Here is a 26,480-nt window from a genome sequence, read left to right on the forward strand (position 1 = left end):
CTATTCTTTGCCTCCTTTTAATTCTGCAACAATGCAGTTACCATATATTACCACTAGATGGTACTTGCAGGTGAATTTTAATTACTCTTCTCAGGGCTTTAAGCAACTTGCAAATAAATTCCTGGGTGTATCAATAACACTACAAATGAACTTGCATAGAAAAGTTGGTTTTTTCGTTCCTTGTCATTGCTAAGGTAGTCCTGTCCATTATGCATATTTACTGCTCTGTTTCTATTTCACCTGCAATAGTGACTTTTGTTTTTCATGTTTATTTTTCATTATTTTTTTCTGAATGAGTGATAAAAAGTTTTTGTTACATTAATTCATAAAGCTTGTTACTTATTTTTTTATGCCACAAAAATATGCTATTCAATGTCTAATAAGAATGGAAACTTTCAGTTCTTAAATGAGCTCCAGTTTTGGATGCCTAAAGTATCATCTGAGGGAGTATCTTTGTGTTTGGCTTTTAAAATGTTTTGTTTTGTTTTTCTTCACTGTGGTGTTTTTTGTTTAGTTTTTGTTTTAATCTATTATTTATTGTGCTATTTGAGGGGAGAGTAGTGTACTGTTTTGGGAAGAGTAGGTCAAGACAACTTCAATCTTAGTCTTGTCAGTGACTAACTATGTAGCTATAAACTTATTGCTTCAATTCTCTGGGTCTTGGTTTTCTAATATGTAAAACAAGGAGTTACACAAGATGATTCAAATGGTCTCTTCTGGCTCTAAAATGCTACTCTACGGAATATCAATACAGTGGTTGAGTCAGATTTCTGGAATTTAAGAGGATTGATGAAAACTTTTGTAAACTTAAGAAAAAAGGAGTATTTGTGGGACTGCTTAATTTCAGTCTCTTCTTGATGCTGTGGTAGATACTCTACAAAGCAGGTCATTAAACAGACCCTGATTTTCCTTGCCTAATGGGCATGTTGATATCACAGAGATAATTATAATGTGGTAATGCTCTGGAGTAGTAAGTTTCAGTAACCCATGAAATTAGTTCCTAAGATTCAGATCATTTCCCTTGTTGTATGCAGTAGATTTTGCACAGGCCTCCTGTCAGCACAGCCATTACTTAGGAACTCTTCAGTGAGACATTTTTGAGTTTACATTGTTCTACATTATTTACCAACACAAAGAAAGATATTTTTAGTAAAGTGGTGAGTGAGAAAGGAGATCTTAGTAGTTCTGTTCAGATACCATTGAACAGAAATTACCACTTGTCTTCTGCATAGTTAGTAGATGAGCACACACACAACACAGCACAACTTCTGGTATGTTATATTTAGTAGATACTGAATAATTCAAGTGAGAAGGAACAGGAGGAGGAAGGTTAAAAGGTTAAAGGGCAGCTTGACACGAGTGACACAGCCGGTTGAAGACCGAATTCCTTCATGGAAAGGAGATAAAGATATCCATGCTATATGTTCTTTGTAACATAACTGAAGCAGACAATGACAATGGTTCAAATGGTATGGCTCTGTACAACCCTGATGAAGTGGAGTGATTGGAATAATCTGACCAGAGTTTGGATAAAAAATTATTTCAAGAGCAGGGTTAATAAAGATTCTTGGTAAAAGTACTAAAGCATTAATTGTTGGTAGGTTATATTACCCATCCTTAAGCTGCAAAGTACACTTTTAAAATCTTCCCACCTAACATTATATATTTTCTTAGTCACAGAGTGAAAAGGTCAGATTGCACTGGCCTACATCCATGCCATCTGGAGATGCCTTTTCTTCTGTGGGGACTCATAGATTTGTCCAAAAGGTAAGCTAATGTCAGAATTTACTGAAAATCCATATTATTCTTCACGGTTGATGGAACTATATTGTTGTATAAGTTTTCCCTTTTCTTGAATTTGGGAATGAGTTTTTTTTATATATTATATGCTTTCTTTCATATACATCTTCCAAAAGAGTTAGAAATCTTATGAATATAATGTTCTTTCTTTTTTGTTTAACGGGAAAGGGGGCTGGGGATAGGGAATGGCTAGTCCAAAATAGTTAACTAGAAGTGTAGCCAGTTATATTAAATCACTTTTTTCTCTGGAGTTAAGTGATATTATTTTGAATTATTGGAAGCACTGCATTCTTTTTAGAAAGAATTTGGAGCATAAACCATAATAGGTGCATGAAATCAGCACTTGCTGTTGAGCTTGTTTCATATAGTGCTTTGTTCTCTCTTTATCTTGTGTTTGGAAGTTGGTACTGAATGCTCTGTTGTGCCTTTGTTCTGATTACTTGGTTTTTTCTTTGTCTGTCTCTGGTAGCCCTATAGTCGCTCTTCCTCCATGTCTTCCATTGATCTAGTCAGTGCCTCTGACGATGTTCACAGATTCAGCTCCCAGGTACCGTATGACTGTATGGAGTGGACTTAAGTCTTTCTGTGCTATATTTCAGCCTGCTTTCCCAGTTCCGAGATATCTTTTGGTTAGGCCACGTGTTTTGATTTTGAATTTTAAATAGTAACAATAAGCATTAAAAAGACCTTCCGTATCTACTAAATAGTTCCTCTGTCAGGCTTGCATGTGCCCTTTATAGTCTCTGCTGTGAATAGCTTGGAATTTTGCCATATAGGAGGTACTCCTAAAAGATTTCAAATTGAATTGAAACAAGCAGAAGATACCTGGTAGTATCTGTTTAAATATCATGTAGTATCTGTTTCCTCAAATAGGATTCAACAACTTTGATGAACATGGTTTACAGGATATGTTTGTTAAAGCATAAAAGCAGATTTCAGCAGTCTCACTTCTAATTTAATTTAAAGTATCTCATAATTCAACAAGAAAATAGCTTTATTAAATATTTGTCTCATTACTTTTGTCATACTAAGCTCCATTGAGCTGATTTGTATTTTCGTTATGCAAATTACCTTTGGATATTATAAATTAATATTCCTGTTCCTATGCATCATTAAGTATTTAGGAATTTAAGACAGGAAGCTAGATGCTTGTAGTCTCTGCCCTTAGATGCTTGTAGTCTCTGCCCTTATCATAAAGTCAAAGTATTATTGAAGGAATGCTTTTTAGTATCAGAATTAGTTTTTAAAGTTTTTGAATCCTTGTATCTTTGCCAGTCAGCTTTGTATCTTTATGGTGAATGTGTTTTATTGGATTGCATTATGCTATCTTATGTTGAGAAGCTGAGCTCTCTAGTTAGAATGACTGAGTTTAATCCTGGTTAGTTGCATGATCTTGAACAACTTTTCTAAGTCTTCTGTGCTTCACTTCTGTGATCTAGCTAGGACTGTGATGTGACTAGAGCCCGGCATGTTGTAAATGCTATATAAGTGTGAGCTTTATTAGCTATTATATAGCTATTTATTAGCTATTTATATAACAACATAATTTACTTGAATTCAAAATTTTCTACCTTATTTTTTCTATCAGAGTACTCTTGACTCTCAAACAAAGGTGGGGGTTGGAGCGCCAGCCCTCCCCTCTCCATTCAGTCAAAAATCCACATAAAACTTTTGGCTTCCCAAAAACCTAACTCTTAATAGTTAATAATAGTTTACAATAATATAAACAGTTGGTTAACATATATTTTATATGCTGTAATATCATATACTGTATTCTTACAATAAGGTAACTTAGAGAAAAGAAAATGTTATTAAGAAAATTGTAAGGAAGGGAAAATACATTTAGAGTATTGTACTATATTTATTGAAATAAATAACCTGTACATTTCAAACTGGTGCAAAATAGATTTTTTGACTTTTGCAGAACATTTTTTCTTCTTGAGCATTTTTGAAAAAGAGATGTATTAGTTCTGCTTCAGAAATCACCCAGAACCAAACTTATTCCAATATTTCTTAATTTTGTTCATTTATGCAGGCTTTTTAAAAAGCATCTCATATTCATAATAAATCAGTGACAAAACTAGATAATATAAGGAGACTTTGGTTTATTCTGCTAAACTCCACCTTGTATTAAAATAATAAAGTGGGATCCCTGGGTGGCGCAGCGGTTTGGCGCCTGCCTTTGGCCCAGGGCACGATCCTGGAGACCCGGGATCGAATCCCACGTCAGGCTCCCGGTGCATGGAGCCTGCTTCTCCCTCTGCCTGTGTCTCTGCCTCTCTCTCCCTCTCTCTGTGTGACTATCATAAATAAATAAAAATTAAAAAAAAATAAATAAAATAATAAAGTGACACACTAAGGCTCATCAGTACTTGTCACCATTTTCCTTTAAATTATAGGAATACACATGCTATAAATGAAAATGTAATGAGAGCGGTAAAAAAGTATAAGTCGCTACAGGTGCTTAAGAGTTAAGGCTTCAGAATGCAGACCTTCGACCTAAGCTACAGAGCTTTAGAACAACTAAAATTCTTCAAGTATACATAAATATATTACAGAGAGGCAGATGCTCAGATTTTTGTAAGACTGCCAAATTAGGGGGCAGCCCAGGTGGCTCAGCCGTTTAGCACCGCCTTCAGCCCAGGGCGTGATCCTGGAGACCTGGGGTCGAGTCCCACGTGGGATCCCTGCATGGAGCCTGCTTCTCCCTCTGCCTGGGTCTCTGCCTCTCTCTCTCTCTCTCTCTCTGTATTTCTCATGAATAAATAAATAAAATCTTAAAAAAAAAAAAAAAAAAAAAGACTGGGCAGCCCGGGTGGCTCAGCGGTTTAGCGCCATGTTCAGCCCAGGGCCTGATCCTGGAGTCCTGGGATCGAGTCCCACGTCGGGCTCCCTGCATGGGGCCTGCTTCTCTCTCTGCCTGTGTCTCTGCCCCCGCTCCTGTGTCTCATGAATAAATAAAATCTTAAAAAAAAAAAAGACTGCTAAATTATAGCATACTTTTTAATATTTTACGTAACTTGTGTATAAGTTGAGAAAGATCTTTCATGGTGGGAATTTTTTCTAATATAAAGCTCGGGATTATTTACATTCTGTTTTTAGCTTTTAATTATTGTACTGTTTTATATGCCAAAAGAGGCAAAATTGAAGAAAAATGACATTGAGTTCTTCAAGTATTTATTGTCCTTGCTAAAGTATTTGTTGTCATTAGCAGACGTGGGCTCTGGCTGTTAAGCTCTCTCCACCCTTTATGTCCACAGTGACACCTTATTATTGTGGTAATCATTTAACCCCTCCCCTATTTGTTGTACAATAATACATTCGAATTTTAGCAGAACTAGAAAGTAAATAAAGTAATAGATCGCTATTAGTATTCTCATGCATAGCCTTTTCCCATGTGTATATAAAATCAGTCACATACTAATAAACACACATACTTTAATAGTTGCCTTTTTCTACCAAGAAATGTAATTTCATATACACTATTTTATAACCAGCTTTTTAAAAATAATTAAGCCCATTTCCCATCGGTAAATGTGAGTCTTTATCTCTTTGTCTTTTAATATGGATGTGCATGCAGGATTTACCTACTCACCTAATATTAAACATTTAGTGTATTTTCAGTTTGTCTATTTATTTATTTATAATAAATAAATAATATATTATAAGTAGTGCTACAGGAGCATCCTGACATATATACCATCCATGTCATGTGTGTGTGTGCATCTTTGTACACTAATCCACTTATTTCCTTAGAATACATTTCTAGAAGTAGAATTATTAAGACAAAAACTGTGCGTACTTCTGAGGACTTTTTTGTATTCTCATTGCCAAACTATTTCATTTAAAAAGTTGAACCAGCTACACTCCCAGTTCAGTTTTCTTTTGTTATGTTGACAGTGAATGTTGTAATTCAGTTAATTCTCGCTAGTCTTAGACTAAAAGTGGTATTTTTGCCTCTTGGCCTTCTGCATTTCTTCAGTGAATTGACTATTCATGTTCTGTCCATTTTTCTTTTGGGTTAACAGTGCACTGTTAATTTGTTACTAATAAATTGATCCATCCAACAAATCCCTCTGACTCTGTAACAATAAGTATAGTTGTATTCCTTTCACATGAGTAAGAGAAAAGAGATCTGACAAGTCTTTGAACCCTTCTAGACTTCTGTTCATTAGAATTTTGTTCATTACATTTTTGTTACATCATCAATAAAAATTTCTTTATTGATAATGTTAGAAAAATCCAGTTAGCCTCCTAAATTGGCACACTGCGTGACTCAAATGGGAGGTGGAAGAAAAGGCTAGACTTGGCATCCATCATCTCTTATTTTAAATATGTTCATTTTTCATAGTTCATTTACTGTGAAGATGCTGTATATGTCAGCTTATCATTTTCAACACTAGGTCCATAAAAAATCAAGGGCACGATTCCTGAAATTATGCTTCATCTAATTAAAACTAGTGAACACTACTAAATCAGATGAAACCTGCCTCAATGATTTTGACTCAGTCTGTTTTTTATAATGATAGCAGAAGTTACTATTAATATTTTGTAGTGTATCAAATTTTGAACCTAATAAAATGTTAAATTTGGCTTTTGTTGTTGTCATCCATCTTAATGGCCCCTTCCAGTTATTTTTGATATGCTGTCATAACTGAAAACAATAAACAAAGCAGATCATTGGGGTAAATTTAAAGTGTCAGTGTGATCACAAATGCCTGAGTCACTGCCCCAATAGTAACACTTAATACTTCAGATTTTATTGTAGTGAACATGAAATAAGTTATAGTGAGATTTTACCTGTTATCACCTCTCTCCTTAATCTCCATGTTATTACATCAGGGAAGATGCCCTAATGGATAAAGATTCCATGATAAAAACTTTGCAGGGATGGTTACTCCAGTATTCCTCTTGTTTATTTATTGAACTTTTTCAAGCCCTCTTAACTCAGGAAAGTACATAAGAACAAAAGACTAAACACTTTTCCTAGATGCAGTGGTAACTAGGGTAGGAATGCCATTTTTCACCTATCTAGAAAGACAAAAAATTTTATTTATTTATTTATTTATTTATTTATTTATTTATACTTATTTATTTATCTATTTATTTTTTAAAGATTTTATTTATTCATTCATGACGGACACAGAGAAAGAGGCAGAGACACTGGCAGAGGGAGAAGCAGTCCCCCTGCAGGGAGCCTCTGGTGGGACTTGATTCTGGAACCCCGAGGTCATGCCCTGAGCCAAAGGCAGGCACTAAACCACTGGGCCACACAGGGATCATCCCCCAGAAGGATCATTTTAAATATGCTTACTGTACTTTGTTTTAACCTATGTGAACAGCTATCACTTTATATTTGTGGAATCTAGTGTCTTTGGGACCAGAACACAAAAATATCTTCTCATTATTCAAACATTTGAAATAACTAATCAGGAGTAAGCCCCCAAACAAAAACAAAATTACCTGCATACTCTCCAACAAAAGAGCTTACGTGGCAGTGTTTTTTTGAAACAGAACTCTTTGTTTTTAAAGATTTTGTTTTTGTTTTTAAAGATTTTATTTATTTACTAGAGATGCACAGAGAGAGGCAGAGGGAGGAGCAGGCTCCCTGTGGGGAGCCCGATGTGGGACTCGATCCCAGGACCCCAGGATCACGACCTGAGCCAAAGGCAGATGCTCAACCACTGAGCCACCCAGGCACCTAGAACTCTTTGTTTCTTAACAGAGTAAAATCCTGCATTCTTTCACAAGTAGTCTAGTTAAAGTAGGTCTTACTCCTGGGAAGCATTTCTTTCTGCTTTTAATCTCATAATGTAGGTGTTCTTAACTCCTAGTGCCCCATCTATAAAGTACATATTAAGATCTTTGGATCTAAAAAGGGTAAAATTTTTTCCCAATCACCATATGGCACAGACAAATGAATCAAGCCAGTGCTACAGCGGTGGTTTTATTTATGCATACTAACTGGAGCTTCTTTATTCCTTTCTCTTTGGGAATTCAGGTACGTTTTGTATGTCTTTATAATTTGGAAATCTTGCATTAGTCCTCCTTACTCAGAGCAGATTTCAAAATCAGAGGTACACACATTTTTCCAGGCAGACCCCTAGAGTCATATTTTGTAGCAAAGTGTAGAATATGGGGCACTTGGCTGGCTCAGCTAGAAGAGCAAGGGACTCTTGATCTGGGGATCATGAGTTCGAGCTCTATGTTGGGTGTAGAAATTACTTAAATAAATGCTTTAAAACAAAAAAAAATTTTAAGGGCAGCCCGGGTGGCTCAGCGGTTTAGCGCCACCTTCAGCCCAGGGCGTGATCCTGGAGAGCCAGGATTGAGTCCCATGTCAGGCTCCCAGCATGGAGCCTGCTTCTCCCTCTGCCTGTGCCCGCCCCCCCGTGTCTCATGAATAAATAAAATTAAAAAAATAATAATAGAATTTTTTAAATTACAGAACGTACTATTAGTCACATTTTTAAATTTCTTTCAAGTCTGTAGCCCAACACCATTCACATTGTTTTGAGGACTATGAATAAGAGTATAAAATGTTATGTTAGTGTTTTATTTAGTAGAAAAATAGATTGTAGAACCTCAATATAAAATTTTTCTCAAAAACATTTTTATAATTTTTACAAATTAGGGAGACATTAAAGCCATACCTACAAACAAAAATGCACTCTGAAATCTGGAAAACTTTATGTAGTAGAAGTACATGATGCTACTGTAATATATTGATAACATCCTTTTGCGTGGAAAAATTTTACCCCAGAGTTAATAATTTTAGCATTTTTTTGTCTCAAAACCATTAATATATTTATTTCAAAATATTTGTACACTATTCTTATTCTATTCTGTATTCCTAATAAACATAGTAAATTTTATCTAAGATAAGTAAACTTAGGAATAAATCAAGTGGAAGTATAATATACTATTTCCAACTCTTTCCTGCCTTCTCTAATGTACTTATTATATAAAATGAAATTATAAGTAAAAGATTAGAAAATGGAGCTTAGAAAAAGTGTCTTTGAATAGATGATAAAGAAGCAACTCCTTCAGAAACCATCTTTTTATCACTTCACTTCTTTTTAAAAACATTTCAGGGCAAAAAAAAACAAAAAAAACAAAAACAAAAAAAAAAAACAAACAAAAAAAAACAAAAAAAAAAAACATTTCAGGGCAGCCCTGGTGGCGCAGCGGTTTAGTGCTGTCTGCAGCCCAGGGTGTGATCCTGGAGACCCAAGATCAAGTCCCACGTTGGGCTCCCTGCATGGAGCCTGCATCTCCCTCTGCCTGTGTCTCTGCCTCTCTCTCTCTCTCTCTCTCTCTCTCTCTCTCTCTGTCTGTGTTGCTCATGAATAAATGAATAAAAATCTATTAAAAAAATAAAAATATTTAAAACTAAGAGTTTGCAAATAGCACTCACATGAAATCTTACCAATAAATGTGATTGTGGATTCTCAGAGTGTGAAATACTTAGTTTTGTTTATATAAGATGTATAGGAGTAATTTATGATAGTTAAAAGCACAGATTTTACTTAAATTTCAGTAAAAAGACTAATTTAGTTAATTTAAAAGAAGATACTAAAAGATGATTATTTGCAAATGTTTGTATATATAAATATTTCATTTTCCCTAAAAGAATGTAAAACAGTGAAATTGGAGTCAAATAAATGGGGGATTTTTTTTTTTTTTTTTAACTTGGTTTATAATCATGGTAGAAGTGAAGTTTGTTAGTGAAGTAATGAAAGTTATCTTGTCATATAACAAACTTTCTATTAATCTTTATAGTCTTAAACATAGAACTACTGGACTAGATCCATTTCTTTGTGTCCCTTTTACCCTTAGTGTCACATGATTTTATGTTTTAAGACATTATCTCTATAAGGAAACATTTTATGGTAAAGAAAGGAATTTTTTTTTTTCCAGAAAATGCTTATTTTGCTCACTTGATGAACTTTAGGCCAATATATGTTTTTTTTTTTTTCAATATGTTATTTGAGTGAAGCATCTTCCTTCTCTGCGTGTCCCCCACCCCTTGCCCCGCCCCTGTCATTAACCTGTAATATGATATCTGGAATGTGGACTAAACTCTTCAACACTATTTAAAATCTACTAACCTTTGTGCATTTGGTTGCTCAGCTTTCTAAGAACATTTCTGAGCTTAAATAAACTCAATACCATTCTGTTTTAGAGATTATGTCATGGCTATTCATTGGATATGAATTCTTTTTTTTTTTTTTTTTTGGATATGAATTCTTATGGCTTTATTTTTCTTTCCAAGGTTGAAGAGATGGTGCAAAACCATATGACTTATTCATTACAGGATGTAGGTGGAGATGCTAATTGGCAGTTGGTTGTAGAAGAAGGAGAAATGAAGGTAATTTACAGTAAGATATTATAGGTTGCTAATTGCAGGTGTTATAGCATATTATCATCACTAACCATTGATGTGAATGACGGCAGCATTTTAAATTTTCTTTTGAACAGATTATTACATATGATCAAAAAACCACTAGATACTAGGAAGTAAAATGTACTTTGGCTTTTACACAGTTTCTTTATGATCTCAATAAAAACCTTTGTACAAACCATTCTGTTTTGCCTGGGCCATGGAGAAAATACAATTTGGGTGTTTAGATGTTAGGAAGTCATAATTAGTTGATGGTTTTCTATTTGGATATTTCTATTTGGTCTATATATCACTTCTTATCCTTTCTCTCACTGCATCTTCTATCAATATTTGGAGGTGAGTCTGCTAATTTTGTTCACATCTGTAAGCACAAGAGACAGAGAATAAGATCAAGGAATAAGATTTAGAGATGGATTCAAAACAGCAGCTGCACTGAATTTTGATTTTTGAATTTGGTATACTTATGCCCAAGGCGCTGTGCTAAAGATAAAGTGATGTTTAATAAGACTTTCTCCAAGCTGAAACTCGTTGGGGAAGAAGGATATTGACATTTAAAGATACTGTTACTTGTGTCTATCTGATAACATATTGAATGATGCGCACAGATTAGTGGAGAAAATTGGAAAAGAAAGAGCTCTTATATGAAACAGATTGTTTTTTACTGGATAAGCATTTGAACTATGTCTGGAAATCGAAGCAACATTGTGACAAAGGTGAAGCCAAGGGTATTTTAGACAAAAAATATAACACAAGTGAAAACATGAAAGCAAATTTCTTACTCAGGAATTCTTTTCATAGACTGTGTTTACCACAATTATTCTAGCAATAGAGATACAATATCAGATGTTGGAATTTCCTTTCCTCCTGAATAGGGAACTAATTAAGAAATCAGAAGAGATGGGGTGGCTCAATCAATTAAGCGTCTGCCATCAGCTCAGGTCGTGATCCCAGGCTCCTGGGATCAAGCCCCTCATAGTGCTCCCTGCTCAGTGGGGAGTCTGCTTCTCGCTTTCCCGCTGCCCCGTATCCTCACTGGTGCTCTGTCTCTTGCTCTGTTCTCTTTCTCAAATAAATAAAATCATTAAAAAAGAAGTAAGAGACAAGCAAATGAGATACCAGAATGCTAACTATAAATTTAATAAGCTAATTGAAGAATATGGCTTTAGATCAGCAGCCACAAGGTCTTGCTAATATATTAACTCAAAATTAAACAATGTTTCTGACATAGCTAGATAATCAATCACAGGCCTTCTCCACAAGTGTAAGCCCAAAAAGAAAACCAAGACGCATGCTCTCTGTAGAAAAAGAAGTGAGCCAAGACTTCCAGTCCTATTTTATACTCAACAGTTGGTTAATTCATTGTTGTACCCCGAGGAAGGGAGAAGTGAAAGGGTGAAGAAAAACCAGGAGTGATCATCTGGATGAAGTCCCTCCATGTGGAATGAAAAATAGAGAATAAATGTTCCTACAGCCCACAACACTAGAGAGAGAGAGAGCTTGGATTATGGAGAGTATAAAATAGCCTACCAAGGAGAATAGTCTCTTGTCTGTAGCAGTAGGCTAGCCACTATATAAGGAAGAAACTAAAAACCAAGCATACCATTTAAGAGAATCAGGTACATGGGGATGAAAGCTTACCTAAGTAAGAGAAGTAACCAGTAATAGAGAAGTCAAGCTGTTGGATGTCTTATAGAAGGTTAGTAACAAGCTTAAGAGCCATATGAAGTATGAGGAGAGGATTTAAAAGTCTGAAGTTTCCAATTTGTGTAACTGGTTTTCCATTTTTTAGCCATCTCAATAATGTGAATAAATAAACATGTAGGGAAAAGTAGTTTGATGAGAAAGATTTTAAGAGAGAAACTGTATGTGAAATGCCAAAGATTTTAAGAGAGAAACTGTATGTGAAATGCCTAACAGTTTCTGGACCCATAAAGCACTCCATAGAGAGCTGGTTCTTCCTACAGTAACATGATTATTCATTTCTCGAAAGAACTTACTGCAAAATTTCCTAAAGTAGCAAACCCTATAATTTTGAGGTAATTAATTTTAGAACTTTAGGTACACAACATCAGTATTTAAAGCAAGATAGTATGGGGCGCCTGGGTGGCTCAGTCAGTTAAGCCTCCAACTCTTGATTTCGGTTCAGGTTATGATCTCAGGGTTCTGAGATCAAGCTCTGTGTTGGGCTCTATCCTGGATGTGGAGAGCCTGCTTAAGATTCTCTCTCTCTCTCTCTCTCCACCCCCCTTCCTCAGACCCTCCCTCCTACTCACATGCAAAATGCTCTAAGGAAATAAATAGCCAAGATAGCATAGATCTTCATGCCATTTTAGCTTTGAGTCATTGATTCAACAAATAATTGAGAGCCTACTGTGTTTGAGATACTATTTTAGATGCTGGGTATGTAGAATTGAACAACATTGCTTTAAATCAATATCCTTAGGGGATCCCTGGGTGGCGCAGCGGTTTGGTGCCTGCCTTTGGTCCGGGGCACGATCCTGGAGGCCTGGGATCAAGTCCTGCTGCGTCGGGCTCCCTGCATGGAGCCTGCTTCTCCCTCTGCCTGTGTCTCTGCCTCTCTCTCTCTTTCTCTGTGTGACTATCATGAATAAATAAATAAAATCTTTTAAAAAAAATCAGTATCATTAAGGAGATGATTTTTTTATGTGTTGCCTGTTAATTTTAAGAATATCTTCTTTAGGTATATAGAAGGGAAGTAGAAGAAAATGGAATTGTTCTGGATCCTTTGAAAGCTACTCATGCAGTGAAAGGTGTTACAGGACATGAGGTCTGCAATTACTTCTGGAATGTTGATGTTCGCAATGATTGGGAAAGTAAGCTGCCACTATTAATATATCGTAATATAATTATTATTTTGAATGTAATGTCAAATCCAACCCCATGTTTTGCATCTCATTTACAGTTTACAAAGTCAATGTAGAAAATATCTGGAAAATCTGATAATAGCTTGCATTTACTTTTTGTTTTTACTTACATTTAAATAGAGCTTTACAGTGAAGTAATGCTTGTACAGTGAAACACTGTACAAAATGTTTCTGTGTTACAGCATTTGATCCAGTACTTCAATAATCCTGCATGATAAGTAGGTAAAAAAGTAAAAATCAGGATAAGTGACTTGTCAGAAGCCACAGAGCCTAGTTAGTAGAAAGGCCAATACTAAAACTAAAGGTTTCTGTCTTATCACCTACTTTCCCAAACTGTTTTGTTTCTCTAGTAATCCCAAGACAAATCCTGCTGTGGTCTGCTTAGAGTTATTCTTGGGGTATGTTTGTTGTTTGTATGTATTTGTTCCTCTTAGGCACCAAATTTCATAAATATAGATAATTTCGAACATCGTAAGATGTGTATTAGTGACAGTTTGATATTCTTTTTCCACAAATATAGTCACCTAAGCCTAGACAGAAGAGTTTATTCAACTTCAGTAAATTAGAGATTACAGGAAATGGTCATAGTGTTAGATAGGAATTTGTGTCTGAGTAATGCAGTGTGATTAGAATTGCTTTCTAGATAATTGGTCCAGAGGAAATGAGATTTCCTGGTGATCAATCCTCATGGCCACTGTCTGTAGCCCTAGTAGGAAGTATTAACTACCTTCCATTTGAACTTGGTCCTGCTCATGTTATCACAGGGTCCAGCAATATAACTGAGTTAATCACATTCTAGGAAGAGGTAATGTATATTTTTGGCTACTAATATTTTTTTCTTCATTTCAGCAACTATAGAAAACTTTCATGTGGTGGAAACATTAGCTGATAATGCAATCATCGTTTATCAAACGCACAAGGTAAAAATCTCTTCATCCCAAAAGGATTTCACTGTAGTTCAAAGTGAGACGTGTATAAATTCTCTAAAAGTAAAATTTGGCAGGAAATCAAATGCCGTAAAAGATCCAAAGACTTTGTTAATGATGCATGAACGTCACATATTTGAAAGGATATCAGTTCATTCAAAGCTGAACCTAAGACAAGAACCTGAGAAATATCCAGGAACAGTGTGTTTGATAAAGATCTCCAGTTAGTTATGTCCACTTAAAATTTAGAAAATACTGAAATCCTGTTAAATATTTTTGTAGCGTCTAGTCTTTATAGGCGGTAAATGATCATTACCAAATACAAAAGTGAATCAGCATTTCCTGTGACCATGGTAATGAAGGGAATGGAAAGTATGTATGTTAAGTCATGTAAGTGGATTATCTGAAAGCATGGGGAAATTGCTAAGCATAACTATTAAGAAGTTGGTCATATACCAGAGCACACAGAAACGTCATTTAAATTAGTTCACTTTCTTCCTTTTCTTTTTTCTTTTTTAAATGGTTTTATTTATTTATTTATTTGAAAGATACAGAGATAGAGAATATGAGCAGGAAGGAAAAGGAAAAGCAGACTCCTTATGGAGCAACTTGCTCAGTGCAGGGCTTCATCCCAGGACCCCCGGGATTGTGATCTGAGCTGTAGGCAGATGCTTAACCAACTAAGCTACCCAGGTGCCCCTGAATTAGTTCACTTTCATTTCACTTTTCCTTCATCTCTTTCTCTGCTATTCTTAGATATTTAAAATTAAAGAATTAATATTTCTCTTACCTTATTCTTCTCTGTTTCCTGAAAATTGCCGAGTAATATATTGTGTAAAAAACAATAAATGGGGATAGTATGTGGGAGGAAGGGGAAAATAAATGAAGGGAATTAAGAGGTGCAAACTTCCAGTTATAAAAAGTAGAGCATAGGAAAGGTAGTAATATTTGTAATAAGGTTACAATAACAGATGGTGACTACACCTTTTGTGGTGAGCCCTGAGTAATATATAAAATGGTCAAATCAGCATGTTGTATACCTGAAAATAATATAACCTTCAATTTTTAAAAAGGAAAATAATAAAAAGGACCTATAATTTTAGAAAGATCCATTCAATGTAATATTTTATGTTATGTAAGAAATACAATAATTCAATAGGTGCTTCCTTTTTCTCTTCTTTAAATGACTTTTTAGGGGCACCTGGGTGGCTCAGTAGTTTGAGCATCTGCCTTTGGCTCATGATCCTGGGGTCCTGGGATCGAGTCCCACATCATGCTCCCTACAGGGAGCCTGCTTCTCCCTCTGCCTTTGTCGCTGCCTCTTTCTGTGTGTCTCATGAATAAATTTTTTTAAATCTTAAAAAAAATAAAAAAATAAATGACTTTTTAATTGGGTTGAATATATGAAAATATTGTGGGTTTGTTAGGTATTTCCTGAACTCAGTTTTGTCATGTGGGGCATCTTAAATGTAATGATTATGAGGTAGGCCTGATTTTACATGGTAGCTGCTTAAGAAATGTGTAAAAAATACATTATAGGTCAACTTTGCTTCAATTAAAAAAGAAGTGTATAACAACAAAGATTCTGCTTTAGCATACAGATTTGGGGAGTCCAAGGGAAGCTTAAAGTTGAGTAAATGTTAAAAATACCGATTAACGGCCTTTAATTTGGAATCAATAGAAATGACATAGAAGAATCTTATAATCTGAGGACAATTGATCTTGGGAAACAGTCTGCTGAAAATATTTCACTTCGTAAATAGTAGATGGAGGGAAGGATTTATTTATTTATTTATTTATTTATTTATTTTATTTTATTTTTTTTTTGAGGGAAGGATTTAAATAAGCTGTATTACAATCACTTTTTGAAAAATAAAGCTAAAAACTATTAATGTCTCTTCAATGTAACAAAATTTAAGTTAGAATTATAAATGTTTAAATAAACAAATTATCCTGGTATAATTTTTTTTCCAAAAATTCAGTAATGCTATACAACTTTTCCTTTAAATGTGGCTTATTTTATAATTTGATCTTAAAGAGGGCTACTTCTCTCCTGATATTTAAGTCATTCTCACTCTTTAATTTTTCATCTTCTCATTCTTGTGGACTTGCATTCATTAATTCTAACACAAATTTTCCTTTATTACTAGCTTCACATAGCAGTGCTCAGCACTGCTTTCACGTATTTTGTGAAATTTATTATCTTTAATATATGAACCATTTCACTTTCCAAATGATTCGTGTTGTATTGACATTGAGTTGTTGGTTATTATACTCAACAATTAGGAAAGGCACAGTGTATATTTTCTGTCATTTAAAAGTACACAGTCTGTTTTCACAAATCTCATTTCCATTATCATCCCAACATGATGTGTCTCCCTGCATACCATAAAGTTGAAAGATTCAGTCTAATTGATTTGGTATTCTTCAGATGTGATTACGATGTCAAAGGAGCAGTCTTCTTACACTGAAATCTTAGTGTTTAAGTCTCTGAACACTTTAAACAGAGGTTGAATACTGAAAAGCAGAATGTTAGGGGCGCCTCAGTGCCTCAGTTGGTTAAGCATCTCCCTCTGCCTTTGGTTCCAGTCGTGATTCCAACCAGAGTCCTGGGGATAGAGCCCCTGTGGCTGACTCTCTGTTCTGCGGAGAGCCTGCTTAACACTCTCCTCCCCGCTGGTGCTCTTTCTCTCAAGTAAATTAAAAATCTAAAATAAATAAATAAATAGAAATAGAACATTACCAGGGTCTTTGGGAGGGAATAATGGGGAATTAATTACTTATTGAGTACAGAATTTCTGTTCAGGTTGATAAAAAATTTTGGAAATGATGATGTTTATGTAATATTATGAATGTAATGTCACTGAATTATACTCTTAAAAATGCTTTAAGTGGTAAAAATTTTTGTTACATATAACCACAATTAAAAAAAAAGATTATCCCTTTGATGCTATTATTATTCTGCAAAGCCATTAATTCAGTATTCATAATTTACTTTGCTGGGTACTTTCAGATACTGTCCATTTAAAATTTGACAGATTTTTACCTTTGCCTAAGTTATTTATTGGTTTTACATTTGTTTCTCTGTCAGTTTCATATTACATAGGAATTTAAAAGTAGTTCACATTTTTGAAAGATTTTTACTTCTTCCACAGAGAGTGTGGCCTGCTTCTCAGCGAGATGTATTATATCTTTCTGCCATTCGAAAAATACCAGCCTTGACTGAAAATGACCCTGAAACTTGGATAGTGTGTAATTTTTCTGTGGATCATGACAGTGCTCCTGTAAGTGCATTTATATAATGCATTTATATAAATGTGTATAGTTGTACAGTATGAAGCTAAATATACAGTGCAGAACGAAAGTGATAAACACATAGGACACACACAAATACTTGATAACATTTCTTAGATTTTGTTTTCTGTTGAATTGGCTTCTTGGGACATGATAGCCCATGTGTTACCCAAGTACAGCAGTCATGGCTGTGAACACCCACCCAGCAGGGGCTGTTTTCTTTTCCTCCTGAAGTTAGAGGAAACAGAACTGAATGGGTAAATAATGGAAGGCTGCTTTCCACAGTTCCCTCTCCAGCCATGATCAACTGCTAGCAAAACCTCTGTGGTTTCTATCTCAGTTTAGCTCCATCTACTGCTTAAGAGGAGAGAAAAAACATTCCTGATGTCATAACAGCTTGTTTTATTTATTGGTGCTTATAAGATTTGTTGGAGATGTTGATGAGCTTTAGTTTTAGATAACCTAATGTATTAGACCATTAGGGATTATAAAATGCTAAGCATCTACTGCACTGATGTTTCGTTTCTGTTATTTGTTTTGGCAGCTAAACAATCGATGTGTCCGTGCCAAAATAAATATTGCTATGATTTGTCAAACCTTGGTAAGCCCACCAGAGGGAAACCAGGAGATCAGCAGGGACAACATTCTATGCAAGATTACATATGTAGCTAATGGTATGTATTTTGGGGTTTCTTTTGCTACTTGGGCATGTAGATTTTCATTCAGTCGTTCACTATTATTTTAGTGATCTCTACACCCAACATGTGGCAACAACTCCTGACCCCCGAGATCAAGAGACACATGCTCTTCCAACAGAGCCAGCTAGGCACCCCAGATTTTCTTCTTATAATCTAAAAGCCTTTTTAGTTTTTATCATTTAGATTAGTAATTTTTAATTTGAGGAGATGTGTATTGAAATTATCAGGAAACTTTGAAAATAGTCACGTCTAAATTTGATCCCAGAACTACTCTATCAGAATTTTTTAGGCTGGGGCTAGGTAGATACATTTTAATACTTCCATCTCTAGATGACTTTCACATATGCTTGGCTTTACGAACCATCTTACTATAGGGGCACCTGTGGTTTGGTCAGTTGAGCATCTGCCTTTGGCTTGCATCATGATCCCGGAATCCAAAGATTGAGTCCCGCTTCGGGCTCCCTGCTTGGTGGGGAGTCTGTCTGCTTCTCCTTCTCTGTCTCTCCCTCCCCCTGCTCATCCTCTCTCTCTCACTCTGTCTCTCAAATAAATAAAATCTTAAAAAAAAAAATCTTGTTACATATTTGTCTAATAAAATACATGTATAGTTAGGAATATAAGCAATACTAGTAAAGGAAATGAACAGTTCTGTTTCTCATTGTCAGGCTTTTTTTGTTTCCTGGATAATTGCCTGCTTAGGATTCTTCTAACCTACTTCCCACCTGCAGTAGTCATTGGAGTCCCTCTAATCAAATCCTCATGCCTTCTTTTTACGGGGACACAACTGCTACGGTGTTTTAAGAGACAGTTGTGCCTGAGTGATGTATTATTTGATTATAGTAAGAGTGACAAATCTATCTTACATAACCTAAAATGTTACTATATTAAGATTTGCTTATAATTTAGGGAGCCAAGAACATCTCAGATAGGTAATAGGTGCCTTCTTATTTGCTATGTGTTCTTGTGTGGTGGTTAGCATGAAGGAATTAATGGTCAGAATTTTAAGAGATGTTAACTGTTCCATTGTGAGAAATTTTTTAAAAGCAAAGGAACAAAATGAGTGTTTTACATACAAATGGAGAATTGTATCCCAACAGGTTTTAATTTCCCTTTATCTTGCAGTGAACCCTGGAGGATGGGCACCAGCCTCAGTATTAAGGGCAGTGGCAAAGCGAGAGTATCCGAAGTTTCTAAAACGTTTTACGTCTTATGTCCAAGAAAAAACTGCAGGAAAACCCATTCTGTTCTAGTGTTAACAGGTACTGGAAGATATATGTTATTCTTTTTTAAAAACTTTGACTAAGGGCAACCCCGGTGGCGCAGCGGTTTAACGCTGCCTCGCTGCCTGCAGCCCAGGGCGTGATCCTGGAGACCCTGGATCGAGTCCCACGTCAGGCTCTCTGCATGGAGCTGCTTCTCCCTCTGCCTATGTCTCTGCCTCTCTGTCTCTGTGTCTCTATGAATAAATAAATAAAATATTTAAAAAAAAAAAAAAACTTTGACTAATACGACTCTGCAGAAACTAAAATCTAGTTAATTGTTAGAAGTAGTTTCTGTGTTTTGAGATGTTCCCAGACAGAGTTGTAATTGTAGTTTTTAGCCTTTAAAACATGTTTTTTTTCTGCGTATATTAGATGTATTTGCTTATGCAAAGAGATTTTAACATTATGGAGCCATGGAATTCCAGTATAAATTCCCTATTTTTTTCCCTTCCCAGAAATTAGGTTCGTTGTCTTTTCTTCCATACTTTTTTATGTATGTTGTGAGTGACATATATTCTTAATTATTTTTTAAAAATGTGTTTATTCTCTACTTACTGTTGTACAACTTGCTTTTTCTCCCTAACAATATATCTTGACTGTTATTGGATATAAAGATGTGAGACATATAAAACTGTCTCATTCCTTTAGTATTGGTTATATGAATGTTGCAGAATTTATTACCCAGTCCCACAGTAATGTGGTCCCATATTTTGACTGTTGGTGCCATGCTGAACGTCTTTGCACAAAGAGCTGGAATCTTTAGGTTTTTTAAAGAAATGATGTTAACATGGTTCATAAGTCAAAAAGTGTGAAAAGATAAATAGTGAAATTGATCCCTTGCCCCCTACTCACGCAGTTTTGCCCTCCCTCCAGCCCCAAATGAAAGAGTATAACTCCTGTTAGTAGTTTGTTGTGTATCTTTCCAGAGAATTTTTTAAGCCTGAATAAGCAAATACAGGTGTATTCCTCCCACCCATACACTTTTGTTGTTGTTCAAAAGACGCTGTTCTGCATCTTGTTTTTCCACTTACTTTACTTTAAAGGTCTCTGCTTAACAGCATGGACCACCTCCTTATTTTTTTGTGGCTATACAGTATTCATCATATAGATGTACATAATTTAACCAGTCCTCCACTGCTAGGTATTGAAGTCGTTTTCAGTTTTTGCTAGAACAATGTTAATAGTTATATCCACTTGCAAGTTTTATGTGGAATAAGTTACCAGATATGACACTGCCAGCACCTCTGGGAAGGTTGTGCATTTGTAATGTAGGTATTGCTCCACCCTCCCCCCCCCCCGGAGAGGTCTTATTAACTTACCGTCTCGCCAGCAATAAGACATTTGAGTGCCTGTTTCCCTGTACCCTCTCACACAGTGTATGAAACAATGTGGATTGTTCCCACCTTGATAGGCAAAACCACTCTCAGTGTAGTTTTTATTGTATTTCTCTTATTATAAATAGTTTGAACATTTCTTGGTCCATTTGAGAACAATTTGTATAGTTCTGTTTCTATGAACTCTCAGTATGTGTCAACATTTAAATTTTTAATAGAGATTACCAAAGTAGAATTCATAAGCCACAAGTATATATGAATGTCCTCTCATTCTTACCTACATGGAATATTAAGTCATTGGCTGAGACATGTATATTTGTGAGTCACTTTCTTTAGATAAAAGAATATGTTCAATAAGTATATAGTGACATATTATTAACTAATTCTGGTTTCTGATGCTGATTCTGGTTTATAGAATGCCTTTCTTAATAAATTTAGCCTTTGAGGTTTTTTTAATCAGATGGTAACATAAGAGTTGTTGCAGTGACATGGTAGATATTTAGCTTTTTCCAGGAAAAAGCTCACCTGAAAATGTCAGACAGGCTCTGGTCTTATCTGAATGGTTAGTGTTCTAGGATGCAGCCTGACTTCTGAGAGACTCTCTGCAAGCATAAATGTGTTGGTGATTTCTAGAATACCGTGTACTTTAGAATTGTTATGGCTAGATCTGGACATGAAGTTTGCTGGTCTATCTCTGCGCTGTTACCTCAAATAAACTAGAAACCTGATGCCACTTGATGGTAGCAGTCTTGTCACCCGACTTAACTGGGTATCTCTCCCCACAGCCTTAAGATTTCTGAAGAATGCTATTTACTCTAATCAAGACCAAGTGTGCAGCTATAATCTGCTTTCTCTCTTCTTCACCTCTACCTTGAGCCTTGCTAACAAGCAGGGCAGAAAATATAACTATGTATTAAGTAAAAGAAATCAAAATGCAGTTATATGTAGAACATGCTCTGAACTATGTTCGAAAAGAAGATTAATTTTCTTAAGCATTTCAGGACGCTGGGTGGCTCAGCAATTGGGTGTCTACCTTCGGCTCAGGTTGTGATCCCGGGGTCCTGGGATCGAGTCCCACGTCCGGTTCCCTGCATGGAGTCTGCCTCTCTCTCTCTGTGTGTCTCTCATGAATAAATAAATAAAATCTTTAAGGAAAACTTTTCGGGCTGCCCGGGTGGCGCAGCGGTTTAGCGCCGCCTTCAGCCCAGGGCGTGATCCTGGAGACCTAGGATCGAGCCTGCTTCTCCCTCTGTGTCTCTGCCTTTCTCTCTCTCTCTGTCTCTCATGAATAAATAAATAAAATCTTTAAAAAAAATTTTAAAAATAAAACTTAAGCATTTGAAAAATACATACTAATATTATTAACACTTGCCTCAGGAGCTCTTGGATTTGGGGGCTTGTTTTTATTGACCTGTTTGTGTGTATGTCTGTATGTGCATCTGTGTACATGTGCACACAGTACCTGGAGGGCTGGGATTGAAATTCATCTCAGAGGAAAGAGGAAGCATTGTTTTTAGGCGTCTGTGTATGTATGTAGAGACAGACCTGAAAAGATTCCCTGGCCAAAACTCAGCTCTGGCCTTCAGTCCAGTTGAGCTGCTTTCTGACAAAGAACCAGATTCAAACCCTAATACATGGTGAAAAAAATCATTGTTTACCTGATGTAATACTTGTTTCATAATGTTTGGAAAGAGGTATGTATGAAGTGGATCCTAGCATTAAAAGCTTAGGAAAGCTATCCTTTCTAATTTTGGTGATGAAAAAATAGTAACTTTCAATAGTGTTTATCATCCTCAGCGAAATTCCATGATTAGTGAATGAGGTCTAAAGATACTTAAAACTTACAGTCAGAACTCTCTCTCTCTCTCTCTCTCTCTCTTTTTGTTTTTTTTTTAAAGAGAGAGCTGGGTGGGGAAGGAGAGAGAGAATCATAACTGAGCAGGCTCCACGCTCAGTGCAGAGACCGATACAGGGCTTGACCTGATGACAAAATTAAAAGTCAGACACGTAACCAACTGAGCCACCAAAGCGCCCCTCGTAGTCAGAACTCTTAAATTCATGTGGCAATGTCTGAGTATGTTTGTTCCTAGAGCTTACATACAACTTGTGAATTCTTGATAAATGGTATTGAATAATTTTTATTGAAGACCAAGAAGAAAGAGATTTTGGCTTTAGGGGTATAAATCCAGAGACCTCTAGTTTATTCCCTCCTTGCTTATCTATGACGTATTTCCCTTTTTTTCTAGCTTTCAAAACATTCCTTATGTCTTCTATTCCTTGCTAAATTTCAAGTATGTGAGGTTTATAATTTTCTGTTTTTGAAAGTGAAACTCTTGAAAGCATACAGTTTTAAGAGAGATTTTTGCATTCTATGAATTCAGAGGGTAGGAGGAACCTGTTTGGGTAGTCTTACAGCTGTTAGTAATAATATATTGCTTAATTTTTTACTTATTTTCTTTCCTGCAGTGACTGAAGCAAGGCTGTGTGACATTCCGTGTTGGAAGAAAAAATAAAAAACAAAATTGAATGCTCTAAGCTGGAACATAGGATCTATATAGCCTTGTCTGTGGCCCAACACCCTGGCCTTGTGTACAAAAATGAAGAAATATTGCAATAGCAAAGGTGAACATCTAACACTAGCTGTCTCCTGCTAGATCTCCTCGCTCAGCATTTAACTATAAATACATGTAAAAATTACATGTATATGGCTATATTTTTATTTGCTTGCTCCTAGAAGAGAAAAAAAATCAACTTTGAATCACAACTAGGAATTGATGCTTTAATTTTTGGGAACTTTTTCAGAATTTTTAATTTACTATGGTCCAGCCTAAGATCCTCATTTGTATCAGGTTTTGTGCACAAAAGAAAAGCACAGAAGTTGAATGCATATGGGGCATGTGCTTTCTGTGCACCAAATATCTGGATGGGGCTCTTTTTTCAGGCCTATGGTTAAATATGTGTTCAGAATTTTTTGACTTTTTTGCTTTGTATAATCCTAGAATTCATTGCTGCTGATTTCTATAATGATTCATGTTGTCACGTGTCTTAATAACTGAGGGCTGTCAATAACCTGTGATTTTGCCTTTTCTATAGTCTTACTCCTATGAAGAACCTTGGTTCTGACGGGGAAAGAATGAAAAGCTTTATTTTTTCCCCCAGGTATCTTTGTTTCTATTGTATTTTTAGTTGTATACTGTGTGCTACAGATTTTTTTTCAGTTTGTTTCCAAACAGTTTGGTAATTCCTAAATTGGTTCTGCTTGCCTCCAAACAGAAACATAAAAATCTTGTGGGTATAAATTACTTTCTGGTACAGTGATAAGGATAAAACGAGCTCATGTTTTCTTGAAATTTATAAGAGGATATATGGTATTGTTACAGCAAATCAGGCTGTTTTGGTTTGACATTTGATTCAGTGTGTCTGGTATTCGTAACAGGCATGTTTGTTGCTTCTTCTGATTTGGGTTCCTTTCAAGGCTATGTTGCAAGATACGCTTAGAAAACGTGAGCAGTGCTCCTGTTTGCCTCTTTGCTCAGAATTTTCAGCGGAGCAGTAAAGGATTCCATGTGATTCAAACTGAAATTCTTTCCTTAGTTGCTATAAGAACTTAAATGTAAAATACCTTCTTTAGTTTTAGGCCTCTGTGAAAAACCTTGAAGCATGGAGTTGAGGCAAGGAATGGTACTCACTGAAGTAGAAATGACTGCCCACTTCACAGTCTTCATTCTGTTTATGCACAAATGTGCTTACATCAGTCAGAGGCATTTTGTAGATGCTTTGCTGACTTGTTCATCTCTGTAGAAACACAGAAATGAGACCCATTTTGTAAAGCAGAAAGTCGTATCACTTGGAACGTGTCCTGTATATATTTCGTACATGGTAATGGAGTCTTAATGATGAATGCAAGGTGATAATTTAATGATGGGATTAGTCTGGTCACTTAATATGCACAATCCTGGAAGTGAATTACTTGCATCAGATATAGTGGTATTTATTATTCTGTACAGAGAGAAAAATACATATAAAACATAGGCTTATATTACATGCACGCAGATTTCATGCTCCATAAATCTTTTCTATTTTTTAATTTACCTTTCTCTAAATGATGTGTATGGAATATGCCTTATTACAGAAAAACGCTGTTCATAATTTGACTGTGTGGAAAAGTGCCTATATGGTGGTAATGCTAGTAAGGCAAATAAGACAAATTATCATATGAGTTTACGACATCACCAGTTAGCATTTTATATTGTGATGTTTAAAAAAGAAAAGTTTATACCTCAAATGTGTATTTTATTTTACAATCAGCTGTGGGGTTGGGATGGGAGTGTGGGAGGGTTGGGGGGCGGGAAGGTTTATTCACCATAGCCGCTGATGGGAATCTTCAAAAAAATTCTCTACGCCCAGTATAAATGTTTCTCTGTTTGCCATGTCTGGTAACTATCATGAACAGGAACAAGTAACTCTCTCATAACTAAATTGGAGAGCTAGCTTCATGTTCAAGGTATGGAAGGCTCACAAAGCAGTGTCTAAATCTAATTACCATTAGTTGCATTTGCACTAAATGTTAATGATACACTTTTGCAATTCTGTAAATGAAATGATCACACTAAAAATATTTGTATTAAAAAAAGAATAAAAAGATACATTTACCTTTAGATAATTGTACAGGTACTTCACTAGAGTTAATCCCATCGGATCAGATTTAGAAATAGGGAATACAAAAAAAGTTCTAAGAGGTCAAAAGTTGGAGAGGTACTAGCCATTTTAAACAATATTCGGCCCCTCTAGAATTATTTCTCTATGACTAATTGTTAGTGTCTGAATAGACATGATGTTTTCCCAAACACCCTAATTTCTTACTTCCCTTCCCAAAAGCAAAAAATTACCTTTTTATTCTCTTTTCTACTCACTCTTTTGTACTGTGATAGAAACTTGAAAAATATTGGTAATGATGGGTTTTGTCCCTGAATGCCCGCTGTCCAAGGACAAGGGAGCACAGTGATTCACTTGGAATTCAGGACTGCTGATTCTGAGGCGGAGGGTGGTCGCAGCAGCTCTTGGTTTGGGATTGCCACAAAGACCTCCAGACCAAGGAGGGGATGGCTGGGAGAAGGCGTAAGAACACAGGATAAGGGAGACGAGCAGCAGGTTTTCCACTCGTTCAGTGTCATAGGCTGATTTGTACACCTACACAGCATCAGTGTCAGCTGCTATTAAGAAAATTTTAGTTGGGCTGAGCTGGTTCTCTTGTGAAAATGTGCCCGTTATCTTTAAGCTTATCAATTGTTTGTCCAGTTAAACACTTTTACCAGTATTTAGTCCGAGTTGTACAGACAATGTATTTGGATTACCGTCATTGTTCATCTACAAACTCAAAACATAATCATTTTAAAGTACCTTGGGAGTGTGTAGAGTGTAACTATTCTATAATAGCTTTATGATCCTGATGTTTTTAAAAAATAATAAAGTTGGATCTTCCATGTTACAATCACAAAATTAAAACCAGTATTTAAAAGTGGAAAAGTATTAAAATATTATGGACAAATATACTTGTTTGATTGTTTTCCTTAACCCCAAAATGCTGCCTGATAATTCTGGGTAAGTTAAGAACTTACCTCGACTTCAATAGTTATTAAACTGGGTTATTTATAATCCAGTTAGGGATCAAGAAATCCATGTAAAAAAAATTTTTTTAGTCAATATAGAAGAGAGTGGAATAGATTGTGTATATTTTTGTATTTTGTGAATCCTTCGTGTGTGTGTGTGTGTGTGTGTGTGTGTGTGTGGTGGGTCACGGTGTGAAATAAAATTCTTACTGCGGAAGCCGGTCCAGAGTTTTTTGAAATTGCTAGAAAGTAAAGGCCTATGCAGTTG

The 26,480-nt window shown here is 35.7% G+C and overlaps 1 protein-coding gene across 4 annotated transcripts in view; it reads left to right on the forward strand.

The window, feature by feature from the left end:
- The window catches only part of CERT1 (ceramide transporter 1), a 105,146-nt gene extending 78,995 nt beyond the window's left edge, over window positions 1–26,151 (forward strand). The window contains exons 10-18 of one of the 4 annotated variants that reach the window (XM_072794877.1): window positions 1,675–1,767; window positions 2,270–2,347; window positions 10,076–10,171; window positions 12,906–13,038; window positions 13,939–14,009; window positions 17,171–17,299; window positions 17,854–17,983; window positions 19,130–19,266; window positions 23,070–26,151. In XM_072794877.1, the coding sequence (XP_072650978.1) occupies window positions 1,675–1,767; window positions 2,270–2,347; window positions 10,076–10,171; window positions 12,906–13,038; window positions 13,939–14,009; window positions 17,171–17,299; window positions 17,854–17,983; window positions 19,130–19,257 (858 nt within the window). In that variant the 3' untranslated portion in view covers window positions 19,258–19,266; window positions 23,070–26,151. The remainder of the gene's footprint in view (window positions 1–1,674; window positions 1,768–2,269; window positions 2,348–10,075; window positions 10,172–12,905; window positions 13,039–13,938; window positions 14,010–17,170; window positions 17,300–17,853; window positions 17,984–19,129; window positions 19,267–23,069) is intronic. The other 3 variants (XM_072794844.1, XM_072794866.1, XM_072794855.1) reach the window with 3 other exon arrangements.
- Window positions 26,152–26,480: the final 329 nt, after the last annotated feature.

The sequence above is a fragment of the Canis lupus genome, chromosome 2 (genome assembly GCF_048164855.1).
Source record: "Canis lupus baileyi chromosome 2, mCanLup2.hap1, whole genome shotgun sequence".
NCBI classification, from domain to species: domain Eukaryota; kingdom Metazoa; phylum Chordata; class Mammalia; order Carnivora; family Canidae; genus Canis; species Canis lupus.